The 24149-nt window shown below is 42.3% G+C and overlaps 1 protein-coding gene and 1 long non-coding RNA gene across 3 annotated transcripts in view; one reads left to right on the top strand and one right to left on the bottom strand.

Moving 5' to 3' along the window:
* The window catches only part of LOC103890322 (uncharacterized), a 30301-nt gene extending 17046 nt beyond the window's left edge, over positions 1-13255 (bottom strand). The window contains exons 1-3 of one of the 2 annotated variants that reach the window (XR_008524101.2): positions 13137-13255; positions 11742-11823; positions 9235-10383 (exon numbers count right to left, since the gene is read on the bottom strand). This is a non-coding gene — a long non-coding RNA (uncharacterized LOC103890322). The remainder of the gene's footprint in view (positions 1-9234; positions 10384-11741; positions 11824-13136) is intronic. The other variant, XR_654658.4, reaches the window with a different exon arrangement.
* Positions 13256-13309: 54 nt separating this feature from the next.
* On the top strand, positions 13310-15037 carry MAGEF1 (MAGE family member F1). Its single transcript, XM_002814368.5, has one exon. The coding sequence runs from the start codon at positions 13577-13579 to the stop codon at positions 14504-14506; it is 930 nt and encodes a 309-aa protein (XP_002814414.2). The 5' UTR covers positions 13310-13576; the 3' UTR covers positions 14507-15037.
* The last annotated feature ends 9112 nt before the right edge of the window (positions 15038-24149 follow it).

Genomic DNA, 24149 nt, shown 5'->3' with positions numbered 1-24149 from the left:
ATCTGGCCTTCAGCTCCACAGAGCTGCTGCCCCAACTTGGGGCACACTTCGGGAGAGAACCAGAGGGAAAAACCTCTCAGTAGTAAATGTGGATCTCACAAAGCCTGTGCGTGCGAGCAATGGTTCTCAGCCCTGAGTGCACTTCAGAATCACCCGTGGAGTTTTTAAACACACCCATGCCTGGGCCCCACCACCAGAGGTTCTCATTTAATTAGTCTGGAGTAGGACCCAGGCATGGATATGTTTTCAAAGCTCCCCAGGTGATTCTAATGTACAGCCAGAGCCGAGAACCACCATGTTATACAATAGGAGAGGCCCTCAGGCTCTCACTCAGATCCCAGTTACTCTTAATTTATATATACTTCGAACAATCCTGTTGTCTGGTTTTCTAGCTGTTATAAGATTAAAAGCAGTACTTTTAGAAGGGGAGAGAAAGGCTGCTAATGAAAAGACACTAAAAGCAGCAAGACATAACACATGGAAGTCTGATCACAGTGTAAAGATAGAAAACCTATAAAAAGCAAGCACAGCATCCAACCACTCCCCACTCCAGCATATCCTATTTACAGTCAAGGCCTGAGGGCTCACTTGATGGGGAGGAGGGAGCAATGATGGCTGCAGTGTGAAGGGCAAGTGATAAATATTGACTGTCCATGATGTGAAAGGCGTGTGTAGACAGTTGCTACAAACGTTAGCTCATTTAATTCTCATTACAGCCCTATAAGTATTATTATCCCATTTTATAGGTGAAGATACCAAGACACAGGGAGGATCATTGGTTTGCTCAAAGTTGCACCAGCAGTGAGCTGCAAAGCTAGGATTTGAATGTCAAATGTCAATCCGTTTGATTCAAAAGCTCACACCTGTTAGAAAGTGCCACATCTGCCTGTTAAGCTGATATTTCTGCCTGTTAAGCTGATATTTCTAATGATGACCCAAAGTCTAGAGCTGCGTTACCTTCAGTGTCCAGCTGTTCAAGATGTTCACTTTAGGAATAGTTACACACACACACACACACACACACGCACACACACACAAACATATGCTTTTTAACAGTGATGAAAGAATTAAGTACCCATCCGGGAAATAAATAAATAAATAATACACGTTATTTCCCAGCTCATGCCATTTGTCAAAATGAATACCAGATGGATAAAGATGGAAATGAAATCATAAAGGTACTAGAAGAAAATATGAGTGAATATTTTATAATCTTAGGATGGGGAAGGACTTTCTAAACATGTCAACAAAAGCAGAAACCATAGAGGAAAAGATTAATAGATTTGACTACAAAAAAAATCAAAAACTTCTGTACATCAAAACCCACCATAAATTGAAAAAATATTCAGCCTCACTAACATTCAAAGGAAAGAAAATTAAAACGGCAATAAGAGACCTTTTTTGCTGATCAGATTGGCAATGATTAAAAAGAATTATCATACTGAAGAGTTGGCACGGGTGGGGGAATTTGCACTCACTCACGGTTGGAGGGGGTGTAAACTGGTATAAAGGCATTTTGGCAATATGTATGAAAAAAGCCTAAGAAGGCACATATTTTTGACCCAGAAATTCCATGTATAAAAATGGAAAGGACAGGATTGATTCACTATGCACACAAATGCATGTGTGCAAGGATTTTATTCACTGATGCACTGTTTGGAATATTGAAAAACCGGAAGCAACCCGAAAGTTTAACAAAAACAAATTAGTCAAATAAATTATGCTACACATAAAAAGCAATATTATATAGCTATCAAAAATGGTGCTGTATAGACAGACCAATGGAACAGACTAGGAAGCACAGAAACAGACCCAAGGAAATACGAGAATTTGGTCTTTGAAAAATATCAAATCAGTGAGACAAAGATAGATTTTTAAATAAATCGCATTTGGCTAATTGGAAAAAGATAGAAGCTGGATCAATATTTCTCACAGTACGCCAGGATAAATTTCAGCTGGACCAGAGATATAAATGTGGAAAATAAAACCATAAAATTGCCAGATTAATAATAGAACTCTTTTATAATCTTGGAGCAGTGAAGACCTTTCTAACTGATTCAAAAATCAAGAAGTCATGAAATAAAAGACTGAAAAATACATCTACAGAAAAATCTTAAAACTCCTGCATGGCAAAAACCCCATGAGCAAAGTAGAAAAATAAATGGTTAACTGAAAAAAATTACAACTCATTTCGCAAAAAGTTAGTCACTCTAATACATATTTGTTTCTATAAATCAAAACCAATATCCCAATAAAAAGGTACCCATTTTCAGAAAAAAAATACAAACGGCTTTTAAGCATATGAAAGAATGTTCAACCTCATCTATAATAACAGGAGAGCAAATTATATAGGAGTTGCAATGATATACTCACTTTTTACCTATCAGATTTGCACATATCCAAAATATACTCACTTGCTAATGTTGTAGGGAAACAGATACCCTCATTCTTTGCTGGTAGGAGTGCAACATGGTACATCCTTATGAAGGGCAATTTGGTATTTTCTATTGATGTTACTGCTAATCTATTTTCCCCTTGATTCATCAGTCCTACTCTCAGAATTTTTCCTGCAAATATATTTGCACATGGACAGAAATGACATACGTACATATTATAGAATTATGTATAATAGCAGAATATCAGAAATATTTCAAATGTCCAATTATATGGGTTGGTTAGATATTATGATCCATCCATACCATGAAATACCAGGAAGCTCTCTCTATATACTGATATGAGAAGTCTCCACTATATGCCATTAAGTTTTTTTGGTTATATATTTTTTTGTTTCATTTTGTTTTGTTTTGTTTTTTGAGACAGTCTCGCTCTTGTCTCCCAGGCTGGAGTACAGTGATCCAGTCTCGGCTCACTGCAAGCTCCACCTCCCAGGTTCACACCATTCTCCTGTCTCAGCCTCCCAAGTAGCTGGGACTACAGGTGTCTGCCACCACGCCCAGCTAATTTTTTGTACTTTTAGTAGAGACGGGGTTTCACGGTGTTAGCCAGGATGGTCTCGATCTCCTGACCTCAGGATCTGGCCACCTCGGCCTCCCAAAGTGCTGGGATTACAGGCGTGAGCCACTGTGTCCGGCCTTGTTTTGTTTTTTTAAGGAAGGTGCCAGACGGGAGGGATGAACAGGTGGACACGGAGGATTTTTAGGGCAGTGAAGATACTCTGTATGATTCTGTAGTTGTGGATATATGTCATGAAACATTTGTCCAAACTCACAGAATAAAAAACACCAAGAGTGAACCCTAATGTAAAATATGGTCTTTGGTGATAATGACGCCAATGTAGGTTTATCAACTGTAACAAATGTATTAATTGTATATTAATCCCCCACCAGTTGATACATTTGTTACAAAAGTTGACACTTTTTTACAATCAATACATTTAACAAATGTATTACAACTGATACATTTCTTATTATTATTTATTATACATTTGTTAATACATTTAACAAATGTATTACATTTGTTACAAAAGTTGATACATTTGTTACAATTAATATATTTACCAAATATATTACAATTGGTACATTTATTACTGTTACAATTGATACTTTTTAACAAATGTATCAATTGTAACAAATGTATCAACTGGTGGGGGATGTTGATAAGTGAAGGAGGCTATGCATGTGTGCAGACAGGATACATATGGGAAATCTCTGAATCTTGCTCTCAATTTTTCTGTGAACCTAAAACTGCTAAAAAGTAAGTCTCTACAAAAAACAAAAACAAAAAAAGTAAGGTGCCCAATAGCATATACAGTGTGTTATCTTCTGTGTGAGAAAGGATGGGGAATATATATTTGCATTTGCTTGTAACTAGGAAAAGCAGTGACCTATGGGAAGGGAAGGCAGAGAACCAAGTGAATGGGGATGTGTGGGAACGTATGCTTTTCAATGTTGTTTTGATTTTTGAACTGTGTAAAAGCATTATCTATTTTTAAAATAAAATTAATACATAATGGTACAGGTTCATTTGTGTTGACATAGAAAGACTTTCAAAATCAATTTAGTGCATAAAGTAGGTCACAATTATATGTAGAATAATCCCAATTTTAAAAAATATGTCATACTTATATGGTCCTACTCATCTATATTGGGAAACAGGAAAGACTAGCAAGATACAGTCTAAAATATTAATAGTGGTTATCTTTAGTTGGTGGGATTTAGGTATTTCATTTTAATTATTTTTCTTTTTATCTGTATTTTCTAATGTTAATAAAAATCATGTTTTATTTTTATAATTATGAAAATAAAGAGGAAAAAACTTACCTCAAACAAGTCCCAAGGAAAAATGAATAATCCAGGAAAGATATTTGAAACATGACAAAAAAATTTCATATCTTTACTATTTAAAGAATCTTGCAAAAAATAAGAAAAAGAAGAACGGTCCAGGAAAAACTCAAATAAACAACAGGATGAGTGTTAGACACTTACACAACGTATTATTAGAAAGCAGTAAAATGATAATATTGAACTCTATTTAATGACAAGGATGGTCATTATCTATTAAGAAAAAGCAGGCTAGAAAATAGTATTGTTTTAGCAAAAATATATTTATACCAGACTTACAGACTTTACTCAATGTATCTATTTATGTATAGATATAAACACATGCAGAGAATTAAATCTGTGAGGATAGGCACTGAAAGGTATATAGATATGATTTCTGAATGGTAACATTTCAGGTGTTTAATTATTTTTTGCCTTAACTTACATTTATCAGCAATAAAATGATTATTTGTATAAGAGAAAATATTTATAATATTGCTGTGTGAAAAATTTTGCCACAAATAAGTTCCTCACATTGTATTTAAGAATGAAAAACTGAAAACAAACTAAATCTGTAACAATAGGCATTAAAGGTGACATGGGGTCCATGGGCAACTTCAATCACAAATAATTACCTTATAGGAAAATATTAATTAGAGTGAAAGTTTCAAGGTATGTGAAGAAATATATGTTATGCATATACAAAGCCACAGTATACATGCAGTATACACAAAATGACTCCATTAAAAAAATAAAATTGTATGTGCTTAGAAAAATTGGAGGAGGACACGCACCAATGTATTTGTTTACTGTAGTTACCCCTGGGTGGTGGAATTATAGGTGTTTTTCTGTTTTTGTTTTTTTCTTTTTGATGGTCAAGATTTTATCAATTTTCTACAATCAATAGTATCTTCTAAAAATTAGAAAAAAAAGCACTAAGCTATCTTGTAATGGTTTAAAAACAAAGATGATTCAAGAAACAAATTATGAACTACATAAGAACTGGCTCCTCCAGAAAGACCCATATGAGTTAGGGATTTTGGCTAATTGAGGTGGGCTATCTCCATCTACTGATGATAAGCAGAAGTCAAGCACGGCCTTGGTCCTCAGCTGGGATGCTTATCCCCCTTTCCTCCTTCCCTTGAGTCTCTCTTGACCACAGGGTGTTGGCCACCACACTAGGTAAAACAAAACTGCCCACCAGTGTATGAAGGCTAGGTGCTGCAACAAGGCAGTGCTCCCCAAGAATCACTGGTGCAGCCACTCACCTTCCAGCAGGTAAGTCAACAGACCTGTTGGGCCAGAAGGTGGTTGGAGGGCAGCATCGTTGATGAAGAGGCCAGGGCACGAAGGTTCTCTGCAAGACTTGTTCCTGGCCCAGACCCTCCTTTCACTGCTTCTGCTACAGCCTCCTTGGCCATCTTAGTCTTACTGCTGAGTTTGTTAAAAGAAAGGAGCTGCCGGGCTTGGTGGCTCATGGCTCTAATCCCAGCACTTTGGGAGGCTGAGAATAGGCAGATCACCTGAGGTCAGGAGTTTGAGACCAGCCTGACCAACATGGCGAAACCTCGTCTCTACTAAAAATACAAAAATTAGCCAGGCATGGTGGCACGCACCTGTAGTCCCAGCTACTCGGGAGGCTGAAGCAGGAGAATCGCTTGAACCCAGGAGGTGGAGGTTGCAGTGAGCCGAGATGGTGCTATTGCACTCCAGTCTGGGCGACAAGAGTGAAACTCCATCTCCTAAAATAAAATAAAATAGAATAAAATAAAAGAGCAGCTACAAGGTGGGTGTCTCTTAGGCAGCCCCCTCCAAAAGTGCCAGGGCAAAGAGGTGAGCTCTGAGACCCAGGCAGGCCCCAGGCCCTTTATGTCTCTGGAGAGTTTATTGCAACAGCCTCCTAACTGGCCTCTTGCCCTCAATCCCTGCCCTGCCCAGCCTGTCTTGCAGGCCCCTGCCTCCCATCTTGAAATACAGCTATCGATTCTATTCCTGGGATCAAAACAGTTTGTGCAAAATCAGTGCTTCTCAGTCTTTACCACTGAAGCGCACCAACAGTAGACAAAAGAAATGCCTTATGTTCCCCCCGGGTACTGCAGAGCCTGAAGCTCCTGCCAACACACCCAAACTCTCTTTGAAGTCTCTTGTTTTCTCTTAAAAATTCATGAGAATTTTGCATTCTACTCCATGATATATCTGAATTTCTTTTAATATGAAGATGTTTAAAATTATTCACCTCAAGGAAAACTGATGTTCCTGAAAGAAATACTGTGTTTGTCTGGAGGCTTCAAGTATCCTCCTTGGAGAATTATCTGCAGGATAAAATCCAAACTCCTGACAAGCAAGGCTCTTTAAAATTTGGCCTTCATAAACCCTTCTACTTTTCTCCTCCTCCACCTCGGCATACACTCCAGCGTCTGGGCCACCTGGACTCTTGTCATTTCCTGCTATGCCAGCTTCTTCCCAGTCCCTGTGTGTGTTTTTGCTTCCTTTGGGACCACACTCCCTGCCTGTTGACAACCCTATTCCTAAAGGCCTCAAGGGGGATCAAACACCACCTCTCACAGGAAACCTCTGATCGCCCAAGACAGATATGATGTGAGAAGTGCCATGAAAATAGCCTGTGTTTTGGAATCAGAATGCTGGTGTTCATCCTGTCTCCAACTCTTGACAGTGGAAACATTACCTAACTTCTCTTAGATTTCATTTGTAAAATGGGGAATAATTATGCTTCCCTCAAAGGGCTGTTCTAGGGATTAAATAAGGTTCAAGCAATTGTGCAGTGCCCAGCACATACTCCCTTCTACCCCTCCAAATTCCCACAACACTTTATTGATACCACTGATGTCAAGAGCAGACATTTACGTAGTCATTCTTTTTACGACAGCTTATTTCCCCTAACTAGATCAGTGGTTCCCAATGTCCCAAAAAGCTTCTTGTATTACCCCCATGGTCCCACAGCTTGAAAGATTTTGGTTATTAAATCAAACACATTTATGAAATAATAGTCTGCTTTTCTCAGTTCTTGATCCTAGTAAGCTTTCTGAACATTGAGAGCACTGCCAGCCTTTCCTCTCATACCTAACTCTAGGGACTTGGAGTTGGGAGCCACCCACCAAGACCATAAACGCCTTGAATCTGCAGCTCTGTCTCCACACTTCCCACAGCACCTTACTCAGCGCCTTGTGCTTAAAACACACTAGTAACTGCTTGTGGCATAAACAAGAAGTTTTACACACATGACAGGGGGAGAAGCCCTCTCCAAATGAGCTGGTTGGTGTGCAGAAAGGGGTCATTGTTACGGGAGGCAGAGCTGGAGGCGAGCCCTTCTCCCTCCATCCACCCGGGAGCAGCACCCCCAATTACACCAGCTGGCCTCCAACTTCTGTGTGTGAGCCGATTAAAAAGCACCCTCTCTTCAGTGTCTGGAAACTCCTGCAAGGAAAGTTTGCTGCCCAAAGTTGGCTTTTGACTAGAGTCTTAATAAGAGGCCTCAGCAGGCTGCGGTTAGAGAGACAATGTCACTTAGAGGAGCAGCTTGAAGCGGCAGTTAGGAGAAGAATTATTTTAATGAATACATTTCCTTTCAATTGTATGGGAATATCAAGATCCCATTAGAATGGGGAAGCAATTAGAACTAATAAAGATGAATGCACAGTGCTCTGTGCCTGCGGAATAACAAGCAGCCCACAAAGGGGCTCCGGAGAGGCCGCTCTAATCCAAGCAAACCGGCGGCCAGCAGAGGGGAAACGGCTCTGTTCAGCCGCTCAAAGCCCCCGCGTCCTGCACATTCTGATCACGGCCTACGAATGGTGTGAGGTGGGCCTCGGAGGTGGGGGTTGGGCCCCCCGCCGTTGCCCAGCCTCTTGGGGATTGAGATGAGCTGTTGGCAGCCCCTTGGCAACAGCCATTCAGAACAGGGCCCTGGCTCCTGGCCAGGCTCTCACCCGCCCCTTGCACTGGGCCTCATTGTGTCCAGGTGGCAAATGCCTTCTCGCCAACTCTCCTTCGAGGTTTAGAGAGGGGGTGGGACAGTAGAAGAGGGAGAAGGGGATGAATGAGTAGGGGGCCCTCTGCCCCCTGCCATTCCCCCTCCCCGCTGGCCAGGGTCTGCTCCTCCTCTGGGTTTGGTGTTATATTACAGACACTGGTGAGTCACTGGCAGCCAAACACAGAAGTACTGTTGCTTACACAATTACTCTTCAAACAGTAACAAACAATTTTCATTACCCAAGTCAGATCGAATCATCCGCCTGGCCATCCTGCCTCAATCCCAGCCCCACAGACGGGACCCAAAGCCTCACACTCTGCCCATTCTGCTCTGACAAAACCAGCTTCAATTTGTCCTGGCCTAGGGATAGGGACAAAGCTCTTCCTCTGATCCCTGTTTGGAGCCAGATCAGCTGCACGGCTGTCAAGACTGTCAGGAGAAATAGGGAAGACACAAGCACCCATGCAGCCTGGAGGCCATCAGATCTGGGGTGACATGTTACTGAGCACCTGTGTGAAGAAGGCATTCAAGAGTTTGGAGGACTCTATTGCCAAGTTTAGAAGGAATCCAGCAAGATAACCCTGGCTCTGCACCAAAGTATTCACTGGCCTCAAATGGAGTGTCAGTACTTGACATTTCTTTATTTAATCTTTTTTGGCCAGACAGTTTTTTCAACGAGGAATGTGTAAGCTATTCCGAAATGTCTGTCTAAGAGGCCAGTCACCCTCATTACTGGGATTTTTCCACCATGTTTCTTTTAGAAAAGGGTCTGTAACATTTTATATTTATTTCTTAATGGTGGAGCACTTTAAACGCATATTTACGTGTATAATCTTGATTGAACTTCAAAATAACTCTGTGAGGATGGGCAAAACAAGGGTTGTCGGGGCCTAAAGATGAGGAAAAGGTGGCTCAGAGAGGTTCAGCGTCCTGTGCAAGGTCACAGAATCGGCGAGTACTGACCTGGTTCAGCACTGTGTCCCAGGAAACCTCCTCCGCGTCTCCACAGAGTGCTGGGCATTCCAGGACAGCTCAGCTGCAATTCTGCTTTTCCAGTGGAACATCCTTCTCCCTTCCACGTATGAAACTGTACGAAGCACTGTGGGCTTTTGAAGACTCTAGTCTAGGCTAAGGATCCTCTTTCAAGAAGATTCCAACCCAATAGTCATTAAAGCATATGTTTCGTCATCTCCCAAACCAAAGACATATATCTTTCGTCCCTTTTAAAAGCTTAGGTAAGGAATGTGTTAAAAGTCTGCCTGTTGCCAGGAGCGGTGGCTCACGCCAGTAATCCCAGCACTTTGGGAGGCTGACGCAGGCAGATCACGAGGTCAGGAGGTCGTGACCATCCTGGCTAACCCGGTGAAACCCCATCTCTACTAAAAAAAAAAAAATACAAAAAATTAGCTGGGCGTGGTGGTGGGTGCCTGTAGTCCCAGCTACTCAGGAGGCTGAGGCAGGAGAATGGCGTGAACCCGGGAGACGGAGCTTGCAGTGAGCCGAGATGCGTCACTGCACTACAGCCTGGGCGACAGAGTGAGACTCCATCTCAAAAAAAAAAAAAAAAAAAAAAAAAAAAAAAATTCTGCATGCCCAGTTACATGGTGGACATAACAAAAAAAAATGGGAAAAATTATTGTTTGCATTCCTTCCACTATAACATGGAAACATCTAGCGATTGGCAAGTGGTAATGCAGAGTCCATTCACCTTTCTTACTCCTTGCCTCCTCCCATACCTAAAGGGCTGTTCATTTTTTAAAATCCTTTTTTATTTTTATAAATTTTGAGGTATGATTCATACACTATGAAATGCATACCTGGCTGGGCATGGTGGCTCACGCCTGTAATCCCAGCATTTTGGGAGGCTGAGGCAGGCAGATCACTTGAGGTCAGGAGTTTGAGACCAGCTTGGCCAACAGGGTGAAACCCCGTCTCTACTAAAAATACAAAAATCAGCCAGGTGTGGTGGCAGGTGCCTGTAATCCCAGCTACTTGGGAGGCTGAGGCAAGAGAAGCACTTGAACCTGGGAGGCAAGGGTTGCAGTGGCAGGGGTTGCAGTGAGCTGAGATTGTGCCATTGCACCACTCCAGCCTGGGTAACAGAGTAACAGCCTGGGTAACAAAAAAAAAGAAAAGAAAAGAAATGCATAGCTATTAAGTGTACAGTTTGACAAGTTTTGACAAATGTATATCCAAATCAAGACACAGAACATTGCCATCACCACTGAAAGTTCCTGGATACCCCTTTCCAGTCAACACCACCCCAGGTCTCCACTGTCCTAATTTCTATCACCGTAGATTAGCTTATCCTGCCTTGAACATCAGATAAATGGAATCATATTATATGTATAATCTTTTGTATCTTTCTTCTGTCACTCAACATATCCGCCAGACTCATTCACATTGTGTCAGTAGTTTGTTCCTTCTCATGAGTAGTATCGTCATTTATTCAGTTCTTAAAATCCAGCCCTATTACTACAGATTTCTCCCTCAAAATTCTTTTCATTTAATATATCTTCTGCATGCTCCTTTCCATGCATATATCTCCCGCATATCTCCCTGGCAATCCTTGTAGTGAGGAAAATATGTAAGTGGACTATTTTATCTCTAGCACTGTCCTTTTAAGTATGGGTGGCTCTCTCTACCTTCAGGAAAAACAGATAACCGGGCAGTCTTGCTTCAGAGTTTACAGATCTGGGTTTTCATTTCTTGTCTAGCACTTAACAGACTGGTGGTTTGGGGCAGGTGACTTAACCTCTCTGTGACTGTTTTCCCATTTGTAAATGTGGATAATAATACCTTCTTAATGGGGATTTGTAAGGACTAAATTATATTGTACATAAAATGTTTGGCACAATGAAAACTAATAATAGCCTCGAGCTAGGCTATAATAAACATCCTCTCCTGCTTCATTCACATACTTCCAGTTTTTGTAAGTCATAGGATACAAATGAGTATATATTTTCAAAAGTTTTTAAAAGGAAGATTTGATATTTAGATTTAGAAAAGTCTGTCAGATATTTACTTAAAATAAGTAACTGTTATTTCCTAGGGAAAAAAGTAAAGCCTTCTGTCATTTATTCATTGGCAATTATATATCGAGTATTGACTATGAGAAGCTCTTCAAAAGAGTTAAAAACATAGCCCTACCTTTTAGGATGTTTGGTTTGGGGAGGGTAATAAGATAAGCACAACAAATTATAATACAAAGTATAGTAAATGATAATAATAATAATAATAATTAACATCTATGAATGTAGTGGTTAAGAGCACGGTCTCTGGAGTCATACTATATGGGTTCACATCCCAGCTGTGTGATGTTGGGCAAGTTACTTAACCTCCTTGTGTGTAACCTCACCTGGAAAATGGGGCTAATAATACCACTACCTAGCAGGGCTACAGTATCAGAAAAAAGTGGCCCAGGGTGTTCGAGAATCCTATGCAAGGTCACAGAATGGGTGAGTACTGACCTGGTTCAGTGCTTTGTCCCAGGACACCTCCTCCGCATCTCCACAGAGTGCTAGGCATTCCAGGACAGTTCATCTTGCAATTCTAATATTGTATATTGCATATAAAAATATGCAATAATTAACAGCTAACATTTATTGAATATCAGTATGTACCAAGCACTGTGTTAAATGCTTATGTGCATTACTTCACATAATCTCCACAATGCTGCTACTACTATTATACTCATTTTACTGATAAGGTAACAGAAGGGCAGAAGTTTAGGTAACTTGCCCAAGATTACATAGCTAGTAAGTAGCAAACTGTGTCACAGAAAAGATACAATCATCTATAAAATGGAGATGATGGTATTAGTACCTACATTAGTGAGAATCCGATGAATAAATATTTGAAAAGTGATTAGAATGGAGCCTGGCACCTAATAAAGTCTATATATGTGGATGTTAACAAATTGCTAAAGTGATTCAGAGATGACAGTAAATAACTTCTATGCGTGGTGACTAAGGAAGGCTTGGGAAGGTGATATTTAAACTGGGCCCTGAATAGTGGACAGGATTTGGAGAAATGGAGGTGATAGAGAGGGCATTTCTGACAGGGAAGGAAGGGAGGGAGAGAGGGAGGGAGGAAGGAAGGAAGAGAGGGAGAAAGGAAGGGAGGCAGGAAGGGAAGGAGGGAAGGGAGGGAGGGAGGAAGAAGAGGAAGAAGGAAGGAAGGAGGGAAGGAAAGAAGGAAGGGAGGAGCAAGAAGTGGAAGAAAGCTCAGTGTGTAAAAAGAGAAAAAGAAAAATACATGGGAGTAGTCAAATTTGACTTGTGCAAAAAAAAAAAAAAAAAAAAAAAAAAACTTCCCCTTTCTTCCAACCAGTCCCTATTGCTGCTGTACTTCCTCAGTATTTTCCTCTTATCCCCATGGAATCTGCTGTCCTTACTCCCTCATCATAATGATCCACTGAATATTTATTGAGTTCCTGTGTCAGGCACTGCTCTAGGCACCGAGGATACACCCCAGTAAACAGGCCAGGTCCCAGTTCCTAGTTTGCACTATAATAATCCTCCAAACTGGATTCTAGCTTTTAGCTGGCCGAACTCCAATCTATCTTCCACAATACCGCCAGAACACGGACACAGATCTGGTCTGGACACTCACTTGCTTAAATCCCGCTGCAGTATTTTCTCTTTACGTCCAGAATAAATTTCAATCTCCCTAGCATCCTTTACTAATTGGCTCGCACAGTCTTACCTCGCAGCCTTCACCGTGCACTCTGCACTAGAGCCACGGTAAAACACTGAAAATCCGAGATATACACACTTACAAATAGGCACTTGCAGAAAGAACGTGAGTGGCACTCCATCCCTATTTCATCCCTTGTACACTGAAACATTCCCCAGTCTGCATACCTTGGATGGGAGAGTCCTGGTTACATTCCCCCGCCCCCGACTTTTCAAGCCCAAAACCCGGCACAGGGTGCACCCTCCGTCCCCACCCTCCAGGGCACTTCCACTTATAGCAGCCTGGGCACACCCCTAACCCAGGAGGGACCGGAAAAGGAGGGGCTTCGAGCGGCACTAGGGTCGCCATCCTGGCTGAGGTGGCCGGAAGTGGCCCCTCGCGCGGGCGCGGACTGAGGCTGCGCGCTGCAGGTTCCGGCTGCTGGCGGCGTTGCGGCCGCAGGTTTGACTCCCGTGCGGTGCCGCCCAGCAGCCACAAAGCTCCCGCTGCCATTGCTCCTTGTACTCCCGCCGCCACAGCCGCTGTCCAACCCCTCCCCCGGGGCTTGCGCGGCGGCTCCCACACCCCTCGGCCCGTGTACGCGCTCTGCACCTGCCTGCCCGAAAACATGTTGCAGACACCAGAGAGCAGGGGGCTCCCGGTCCCGCAGGCCGAGGGGCAGAAGGATGGCGGCCATGATGGTGAGACCCGGGCCCCTACTGCCTCGCAGGAGCGCCCTAAGGAGGAGCTTGGCGCTGGAAGGGAGGAGGGGGCTGCGGAGCCCGCCCTCGCCCGGAAAGGCGCGAGGGCCTTGGCGGCCAAAGCTTTGGCAAGGCGCAGGGCCTACCGCCGTCTGAATCGGACGGTGGCGGAGTTGGTGCAGTTCCTCCTGGTGAAAGACAAGAAGAAGAGTCCCATCACACGCTCGGAGATGGTGAAATACGTTATTGGAGACTTGAAGGCTCTGTTCCCGGACATCATCGCAAGGGCCGCAGAGCATCTGCGGTATGTCTTTGGTTTTGAGCTGAAACAGTTTGACCGCAAGCACCACACTTACATCCTGATCAACAAACTAAAACCTCTGGAGGAGGAGGAGGAGGAGGAGGAGGATCTGGGAGGAGATGGCCCCAGATTGGGTCTGTTAATGATGATCCTGGGCCTTATCTATATGAGAGGTAATAGCGCCAGGGAGGCCCAGGTCTGGGAGATGCTGCGTCGGTTGGGGGTGCAACCCTCAAAGTATCATTTCCTCTTTGGGTATCCGAAGAGGCTTATTATGGAAGATTTTGTGCAGCAGCGATATCTCAGTTACAGGCGGGTGCCTCACACCAATCCACCGGAATATGAATTCTCTTGGGGTCCCCGAAGCAACCTGGAAATCAGCAAGATGAAAGTCCTGGGGTTCGTGGCCAAGCTGCATAAGAAGGAACCCCAGCACTGGCCAGTGCAGTACCGTGAGGCCCTAGCAGACGAGGCCGACAGGGCCAGAGCCAAGGCCAGAGCTGAAGCCAGTATGAGGGCCAGGGCCAGTGCTAGGGCCGGCATCCACCTCTGGTGAGGGTTGATGAAAAGTTGGCCAGTGGGTCCCCGTGAGGACGAGCTACTGTCCTGAGTCATAAGTAATATAGGTGGGGCGAGGGTCTTATTTCTGTAGAAATCGTGTGACTTTAAGGATTTAGATTTTGTATCTTATGCTTTGTTACATTTAATAATTACTGTTAAAATGCTGTTTGTAAGTGAGATTGGTTTAGTTTTTCCTGTAGGATTTTGTTGTAGAGTTTTGCTGGTTTTGTAAAATGGATTGAAGAACTTTGTATTTATACTGTGATTTTGAACAGATTATGCAACATTGGAAGGAAGGCTGTACTTTGATGGTTTGAAGGAACTCAGCAGTATGATGATCTGGTTCCAGGGGAAAAAAATAGCTGATTGGTGTCTAGCCCCCCAACACTTTTGTCTGTTGTGTATAAAAGAAGAAAGACTGGCATGTACCTCCATTTGCTTAGCTATTTGAGTATCTAGACAAAAATTAAAATGCAATGAGTTAGCAGTATACCCTGGTACACTTAATAAATTAAATATTTGTGGAGCGTCTTGTTTTCTGTGATGCACTGTGTAGGCACTTGGGGATAGAATACTACACAAGATAAAGGTCCTACTCTTTTTCAGAATTGAAGAGTAAGTAAATAAACAAGAAATTAGCAGTGCAATGAGTTGAAGTCTACAAAGGGATACTTAACCCAGCTGGGATGATTGAGTGAGGTTTGCTGTAATCCCAGCACTTTGGGAGGCCGAGGCGGACTGATCACCAGAGTCAGGAGTTCAAGACCAGCCTGGCCAACATGGTGAAACCCTGTTTCTACTAAAATTACAAAAATTAACCAGGCGTGGTGGCACACAGCTGTAATCCCAGCTACTTGGGAGGCCAAGGCACAAGAATCGCTTGAATCTAGGAGGTGGAGGTTGCAGTGAGCCGAGATCATGCCACTGCACTCCAGCCTGGGAGACAGAGCAAGACCCTGTCTCAGAAACAAATTAGAAATAAAAATAATTTCAGATCACAGCTACTCCTCAGTAATATGAGCGGACTTGATACATGGCAGATCTGGAAAATACTCTACCTTTGCCAGTGCTGTCTTTCCAGACCAGATTGTTAACAGTGCACAAAGATGGTGACTGTCAACTTTTTGGCCCTTTCTGTCTCCTTTTCAGCCTCCACAGGGTTCCCTCCTCTACCAAAGCCCTCAGAGATCAAATAAGGTAACACTTCTGGAATATTAATGTAGTGTGGATGAAGGGTACATAAATCTACTACTACCAAGAAGTTCCACTTCAAGATTTCTCCTCTGGCACCAGGAAGCCCAGTTCCCCCTTCCATGTTTCTGCCTGCTGCTTTCCACCTGCCACCTCCCATTTAGAGGAGACTTAAAGGCATCCCTCCCCTTCATATTATCCGTGGAGAGTCATCTGTAAGCAGTTCTGGCTTCTTCAATGCCCACCACCTCCTGCATGAGGATAAATCCTGTAGAAAGGGTACTTAGAATAATAGGGAATTTAGAGAAGTGATTCCCAAACCAGAGAGTGGGTGAGGGTGGGGAGGCAGGGTGAGCAGATGGTGAAACTGTTCCCCTGCAACTGCCATAAACAGAAGAGCTGCTTTCTTTTCTCTTACCAGTTTTTTCTTCCAGTTGTGTCCAAGTAACATCTCTGAGGATGTTAAGGTTGGCATGGAATACAAACTACTTTGGGACATAGGGATCCAACAAATCAGATTGGGACAAAAGCTACCAGTTTAGGGGCAAAAAAGTTGCTAATGGTTAAAAATACAACTTCTGGGTAGTTTATGGTTCATTAAACATAAATATTGAGTGTCCACTCTGTGCTAAGAACTTTGATGGGTACCAGAACTATTAAAATGAGAAGACTTGGCCAGGCGCGGTGGCTCACGCCTGTAATCCCAGCACTTTGGGAGCCTGAGGCAGGCGGATCAAGAGGTCAGGAATTCGAGACCAGCCTGGCCAGCATAGTGAAACCCTGTCTCTATCAAAAATACAAAAATTAGCTGGGCATGGTGGCACATGCCTGTAATCCCAGCTACTCAGGAGACTGAGGCAGGAGAATTGCTTGAACCCAGGAGGTGGAGGTTGCAGTGAGCCGAAGTCATGCCACTGCACTCCAGCCTGGGCGACAGAGCAGGACTCCGTCTCAAAAAAAAAAAAAAAAAAAAAAAAAAAAAAAAAAAAAAAAAAAAGACTGGTTTTACCCTCAAGGAGCAATAACAATAATTTCTCACATTTGTATTTTCTCACAGTGATGAGAGGTCCGATTACTTGGTGATTTGCCTAAGGCCTTTTGGTTGGTAAAATGCAGTACCAAGACTAGAACCCAAGTCTGTTGCCCCGAAATCCAGTGTGTTTCATTCTAGTGCATTGTTCGCCATTCTTAGCCTTCAATTTTAGTCATCACAACTCCAAAAAACAAGTGAGGCATGTGTAATTACCTCCAGTCACCACTGCAGTTATGGGAGTGAGATAGAGTAGAAATAAATACTCCCCGTCTTACCAATGACAGAGGTGGCTTTGCTCAGGGTCAAACGTGTAGTGGTGCATGGCAAAGACAGGACCATTTCTAAATATCTACTACAGGCCAAAGGCATTCTTTTTCTCCTTTTCACAGGCACATTGCAAATATCTCTATTTTACAGATACTAATGATAGTTACATTTGCCAATTATTTAATACCTAAGATGAGCCAGCTTTTTATGCTTTACATGTTTTAACGATTTTTATAACAGAAGATATCATCTGTTCCATTTTGCATGAAGCAAACAGACTCGGATGCTGTAAAGGTCTCACAGATAGACTATGACAGAACAAGGATTGGAGATGAAATCTGAGTCAAGAGGTTGCACTTTTCGCTATTACACATTTCCTTCTTGAGACTCCTTCCAGACTTGGGTCATCTGTCTTCTGAATCATCTTCTTTCTTCAGACACTGCTGTCTCTGGAGATACAAACAAGGGCTGTGTAGCCAAGGTAATTATGATAAGACGCTGGCCAGCAGGTAAAAACGAGGCTAAAATACAGTTGGGGCATTATCTTTGAATGCCCAGCTCTACCTACTCTCCTCAGTGTTCTCAGAGTGCTGGCTACATGTAGAATGTATTTTTGCTCAAACTTAGCATATTTTGCCCTTACAAACTGTGTTTCCTCAGCCTTTAGTCTGCCCTGTCCACTAAACCTCAAATTCATCTTTCATGCCATGGAATAATCAAATAGCATTTGTGGATCTGCAAATGTGATTCCCAACACTGTTTCCAAATAATACTAAGGGCTGGCAGAGCTGGTACCCTTGCCTCAGGATGAAAGACTTCCATTGCAGATGTCGTTATCAGCTTCCCAGAAGTGCTAGAATGTGCCTCTGGACCCATATGTGGAGCAGACATTGGCCATGTTAAGGTCAAGACATAGATTCTTCTGTTGCTTATGGCCACTCACATGAGGGAGAAGGAAGGCCTAGATCCCCCATCCTGCCCCCTTCAGACACAAACAGAACTGGATCTTCCTGGGCGAAACACTGTGTGTTTGGGGCAGGGAAGATTTGGTTGAGGGAGTGTTGGCAGATAGATTACTCCAAATCATATTTATTATAATACAACTAGGAAGCAAAGTCAGTGAAGGAAATTCCCTTGAAAACTATGAATCAGAGACTGATTTGAGTAATAATAAAACTCTGGTCTCTTGCACAGCCGGCTCTGCATGAATTACTCTTTCTCTATTGCAATTCCCCTGTCTTGATAAATTGGCTGTCTGGGCAGTGGGCAATGTGAACCCCTTGGGCAGTTACAAATTTGGGGGCTCATCCGGGATTCATCACTGGAGGGGGCCCAGTGAACCATGGGCAGGTAGCCCCCCTCCAGTGATGGATCCAGAAGCCAGCCCAAGCAGCCACCTAGTTCTCTTGGACTGGGGCTGACTCCGGTACTCTGTACTGGCGGGGCACTGCCAACCCAATGTGCATGGATTTAATTGCAATGGAGAAATAGTTCCAGGGAGACATCCTTTAACTGTAGCCCTATCACAGGATGTCTATCTGTAGCCCCATTGTGGGGTATCTGGTTGGTGAGTATCCTAGGCGCTGCCAGTGCCTCCTTCCTTCTCCTGACTGGTTCTGTAGCCCTATGGTGGGGTGTCTGTAGCCCCATTGCGGGGTGTCTGTAGCTCCAGCATGGAGTGTCTGTGTCTGTAGGCCCATCGTGGGGTGTCTGGCTCCTGGGGGGGGGGGGTCTTGGTTGGCTCTTTCTTTCTAGTAGGAAGAGTCCTGGTTGGGAGACTTCTCCTCAATCAGGAAGATTTTGAGGAGGTTTCTCAGATGGAGAATAGGAGAGTAGTTTGGAAAGGATACTCTTGGAGTTCTTGGTTAGGGATCTGATTTGGAAGGCCGTCTGTCCATCTCATCTTTGTGTGTGTTTGTGTATGTAGCAGGCATCTCAGAGGGGTTGCTGATGAAAGTCCAGCAGGCCTAAATCAGAGAACCCTCCTTATTTGTCTGGCCACATTCAATGAGCTCTAAAGAAGGTTCAACAGGCCTCTCGGGGTGACTATCTGCTCTTCCCCTTGCCTAGAGACCCCATTGTGAATTAGCATTCAGAGGTCATCCATCCCCACCTGGAGTGGGTCAAAGATAACAGGGACCAATGGAAAAATTTTGAGCTTTGCCAGGCTGATATTGGGTGCTGCACAAGGTGACTAATGTCTGTTTTGTTATGTGTATTTTGCTGGGATGGAAAATATTAATTCAGTTCCCCATGCAGCCCGTTGGGCAGCATCTTGCAATTTGAGAATCTTGTCTATGGTTCCATAAAGCAGGAAAGGGTGATTTTCTCTTGTAAAGTGGCTTAAACCCCACGGCTATAGCACAAGTGAGCAGGGTCATCAGAAGCTGCTTCATTCTTCTGGAAGCTCCAGAGAAAGGGAACGCAGAAACCTGGTATCCCAACAAAAAGGGCAAGAAATTCTTACCAACCAAGTTTCTGGTCTCTCTCTCTTTGTCTGGATAAACAGTAAACTATTTGTCTCCTCTGCAAGGGTTTGATTAATAGAAAAAAGGACTTGTGAGACTAGTCTTAGGCTGTAACACATCTGGTGTATTTTGTGCAAAAAATTTGTCTTTCTGTGTTCTGTAATGGAGACAGGAGTATCACAGGATAGAATGTGGGTTTAGGACCCCTATAAGCCTGCTTTTCAAGTCAGCTTGGCAGGCTGGTCAGTTACAAATTTTGCTACGGGTCCCTGAAACCAATACTGTATGAAATTTCTCTGTCTTGTTTTGTGTCCTTAAGAGCTTAACCTTGTGATCATGTGCACATACTTTCTTTTGGTTTCCACAATCCAGAGCACAGGAATTTTGGGGTTCATGTCATAGTCCTAAACGTTTTTCTTGAGCAGTTAAAAGCCTTGCAAGCTTGAAATTGGCTTCTCTAGGCCCCTTCTGGGAAAAGCAATAGAAGCTGCTCCATGCTGTATAACTCAGTAGCTAAGGCTTTATCTTTTGACAGTGGTGGCCTGGGTTCAATTATCGGCTTCTGGAATGATTCCTTTCTGGTTTGTTATTTGTGTAACTTTGCCATTTATTGAGATTTTTTTCGCTTATAAATAGCTTCTGATTTCCTCTCTTGAATTTTCCTTTCTCTGAACTACCTTGTGGAGATTCTAAATCTTGTAAAAAACAATCAATCAGACAAACAAACAAACAAAAACCTGCTTACTGTGTCTTCGAAGCACGTAGGAGGTTACCTTTGGTAAAGTTCAGAAGCTAGAAATATTGGCCACTTGGCATGCTAAAATTGGGTAATAATAGTTTTGAAAAGATTTCTTTTTTAAAGAGCACTATGGTTTAAAGTCAGCTTAATTAAAAGTGGATAAACAAGCTATAGATGTATTTAAAAGACCTTTATGTGTTTCTGTTCTTGGAACTTGTTTTTCTGGAGAAATTCTTTCTTCTCAGTCGGCTAAATTATTTTTCTTCATTTTTTTTGTCTTGCCACTCTTAATGCACACATGAGAGGCCCTAAGATAACTTCTGGTAGCCTGGGACTCCTTAGGAAAAACAGAGGAGGCGCCACAGACCCTGTTTTGGGAAAACAAAAACAAAAACAAAACTTCTGTTTTCCTCACGAAACACCGGGAATTAAAAACGGATAGATCCCTCTCAAAATCAAAGGCTCTGTTCTGTTTTGCACTGTGTTATCTGATGGTTTTGAGTTTTGGGGGTATCAGAAATTACTTCTCATGAGAGAGCTTTGGTGTGTAATAACTAGATAGGAAGTATACTTTAAGGGATGGCTAATAGTAGTTATGGAGGGATACTTGACTGTTTGCACACATGGATCAGAGAAGCATGCTCGTGGACACCTGGAAGATAAGGGAACATCCCCACCCCACAATGGAGATGAGACTCCCATGAGGGATGGGCTGGTTGCAAAATGGGCTGATTGGCTTTGGGCTGCCTTGCAAAATGAAATGCAGAGTGGAAGTACTGCACTGTCTTCTCCCATTAGTATTTCCCTCCTTTTGGGGATTCAGGAACCAGTATAAAATGGCACCCTTAATTTTGGGGATCTGTCTTTGCCTTCAGCTGCTTATTTGCTGCTTATTTGGCCCTGGAAACGCATGTTTCCTGGTCCTGTTCCTCCACAGGCTCCACCCTGAAGCCAGTCATCCAATTAAGAAACTGGCAAATGAAAAACATTACAAGTGCTGAATCTTCTGTCTGTTTGTATAGTTATATGTGTTGTATGTTTATATATAAAAGAACTCTGATTAATTGGCTTAGAAAAATAAGTGCTTAAATCAAATATTTTGTCAGAAAAATAGAAACTTTAATGTCTTTTTGTTCACGTGACTTTAGTACTCTTTGGGAAATAAAGACAGTTTTAAAGATTATTGGTAAAATAAAATGTCTCAAAAATGTAGACATTTGGTCTAAATTAAGGTCAGATATCAGATTTGCTAGATACTTTAAGGTCAAACTGTTTCTTTGACTTTTGAAAATTATTCAATTTACCTACTTTGGAGCATTAGATTACAGATAAGGCCTGGGGACATATGGAGAGCCATGGCCACTAACTATGCTAGAAGGATTCAGACCTTATCTTCATTTCTGTCTGATGTCCTAGGCTCCACCCCTAGTACATAATTAAAATTACTTACTTATCAGGTTTTTCAGTAAAAATTAAAGTTGCTAAGAGTTAACATTGTAACATGTAGTTGAGACCACTAGAGAAACAGTTTTACACACAAGGTGGGTAGGGAATGTGTTTTTGGTAAAAGATTATAAGAAGGCATGGGAATATGGCTTCTGTTAAAGGGAATGTAATTTTGTCTAGTTCAGAGGGTTTTATTTTTTTTATTTATTTATTTTTGAGACAGAGTCTCATTGTTGCCCACACTGAGCACGATCTCGGCTCACTGCAACCTCTGCCTCCCAGGTTCAAGCAATTCTCCTGTCTCAGCCTCCCCAGTATCTGGGACTACAGGCACATGCCACCACACCTGGGTAATGTTTTTGTATTTTTAGTAGAGATGGGGTTTCACCATATTGGTCAGGCTGGTCTCGAACTACTAACCTCAGATGATCCACCCTCCTCGGCCTCCCAAACTGCTGGGATTACAGGCATGAGCCACTGAGCCCAGCCCAGAGGGTTTTAAAGATTGTCTTAACCTAAAAGAGTAATGGAACAAAACTGAAGGTTTAAGCAAAGTGAAAAGGGCTTGAAAAGTGTTGATCTTGTAAAAATTCTGTGGGTGTAAACAAGTTGGCTAAGATTTAAAATAAACTGTTTAGCTTTTTTCCGTAGGTTAAAACATTAAAATCATACTGATGTGGGGCCAGAATCTGGACCCATTTGTCAGAATAACAGGGTTTTCTTAGAAAATTGATCTGCTGTTTGATGGAAAATTATAAAGGGTTCTAAAAAGTTAATGAAAATCTTACCTTATGGTCAAACTAATTAAAACTGGATAGAGATATAAAATGTTATTTTAAAAACTAACTTTAACATTAAAGATGCACTAATGCAAACATGAAATTTGGTTTTCTCTTTTGAAGACGATTTTTATGTAATGTTAAAAGATAATGAAAGGGTTTTGTTTTCTCCTTTGGGTTAATGGCAGGGGAAAAAAAAGAGGGGAGAGAGAAGAGAAGATTCAGTTGGTCTCCTGCTATCTTCACTGGGTCTTGTTGGAAAGCTAAGTCTCCTCTATCAGAGTAAAGGTTTTTCTTTTTTTTTTTTTTTCTTTGAGATGGAGTCTCACTCTGTCTCCCAGGCTGGAGTGCAGTGGCGTGATTTCGGCTCACTGCAAGCTCCGCCTGCCGGGTTCACGCCATTCTCCTACCTTAGCCTCCTGAGGAGCTGGGACTACAGGCGCCCGCCACCATGCCCGGCTAATTTTTCGTATTTTTAGTAGAGACAGGGTTTCACCATGTTAGCCAGGATGGTCTCAATCTCCTGACCTCGTGATCTGCCCGCCTCAGCCTCCCAAAGTGCTGGGATTACAGGTGTGAGCCACTGCGCCTGGCCAAGGTTTTTCTTTTTAAAAAATTTTATTGGAATTATCATTTTGGCCAAATGTATGACTTTATGGTGACCTGGGATTCTATTTTAAAACACAATGCAGTGTTTTAAACCTTTGATATTTGACAAACTTTCCAAAATCAAATTATAAATTACGTCTCTTTCTAACCTAATATTTTAGATGTTAGGTCCTCTAAAGTCCAGAATTGACATTTGGCTTATTTGGTACAAAAATCATACAGGAAGCATTATCCAATATGAAATGGTGTTTGGCTTTCTTTGGTCTATATTTGTGTTAATGTGTTATTGGTATGTGTTCTGAAATTATGTAAAATTTCTATAATTCTAATATGACTTAGTATATGTTATCAGTAATAATTATAATTATTATGTTAACAGGCTGTATGCCACAGAGGTAACAAATTTCCTTGTCAATCATGTCTTTAACTGTTGCTGCCCTAAAATGTTTTTGTCATTCACAGACAATTGTTGTCTTGTTTTGGTCTTCTTTAAAAGATGGTTGTATAATCAGCTATAAAATTTAACAGGTGCTCTTAATTCAGGATTCTGATTAATAACTCTGGAGATTGTGACATTAGAATAGAGGAAAAACTTTCAAATAGAAGAGTGAATGGTCTTTGGTTCACTTTGGACTGCATTTGTATAAATATGTTATTAGTATGTATTCCAAAATTATGGGAAACTTCTATAATGTTGATATAATTTAGTGCACATTATTAATAATTATAATTATTATGTAAAATTGTATGCCACAAGTGGCCGGGCACAGTGGCTCATGCTTGTAATCCCAGCACTTTGTGAGGCTGAGGCGGGTGGATCACTTGAGGTTGGAGTTCGAGACCAGCCTGACCAACATAGAGAAACCCTGTCTCTACTAAAAATACAAAATTAGACAGGTGTGGTGGTGCATGCCTGTAATCCCAACTACTTGGGAGGCTGAGGGAGGAGAATCACTTGAACCCAGGAGGCGGAGGTTGCGGTGAGCCAGGATTGCACCATTGCACTCCAGCCTGGGCAACAAGAACGAGACTTCGTCTCAAAAAAAAGAAAAAAAAATGTATGCTGTAAGTAATCAAAATTCTTAGTCAATTGTAGCTTTAATGGT

Source organism: Pongo abelii, chromosome 2 (assembly GCF_028885655.2).
Source record: "Pongo abelii isolate AG06213 chromosome 2, NHGRI_mPonAbe1-v2.0_pri, whole genome shotgun sequence".
NCBI lineage: Eukaryota > Metazoa > Chordata > Mammalia > Primates > Hominidae > Pongo > Pongo abelii.
The sequence above is the reverse complement of the archived record's forward strand: the minus strand, read 5'-3'. Positions and strand labels throughout refer to the sequence as shown.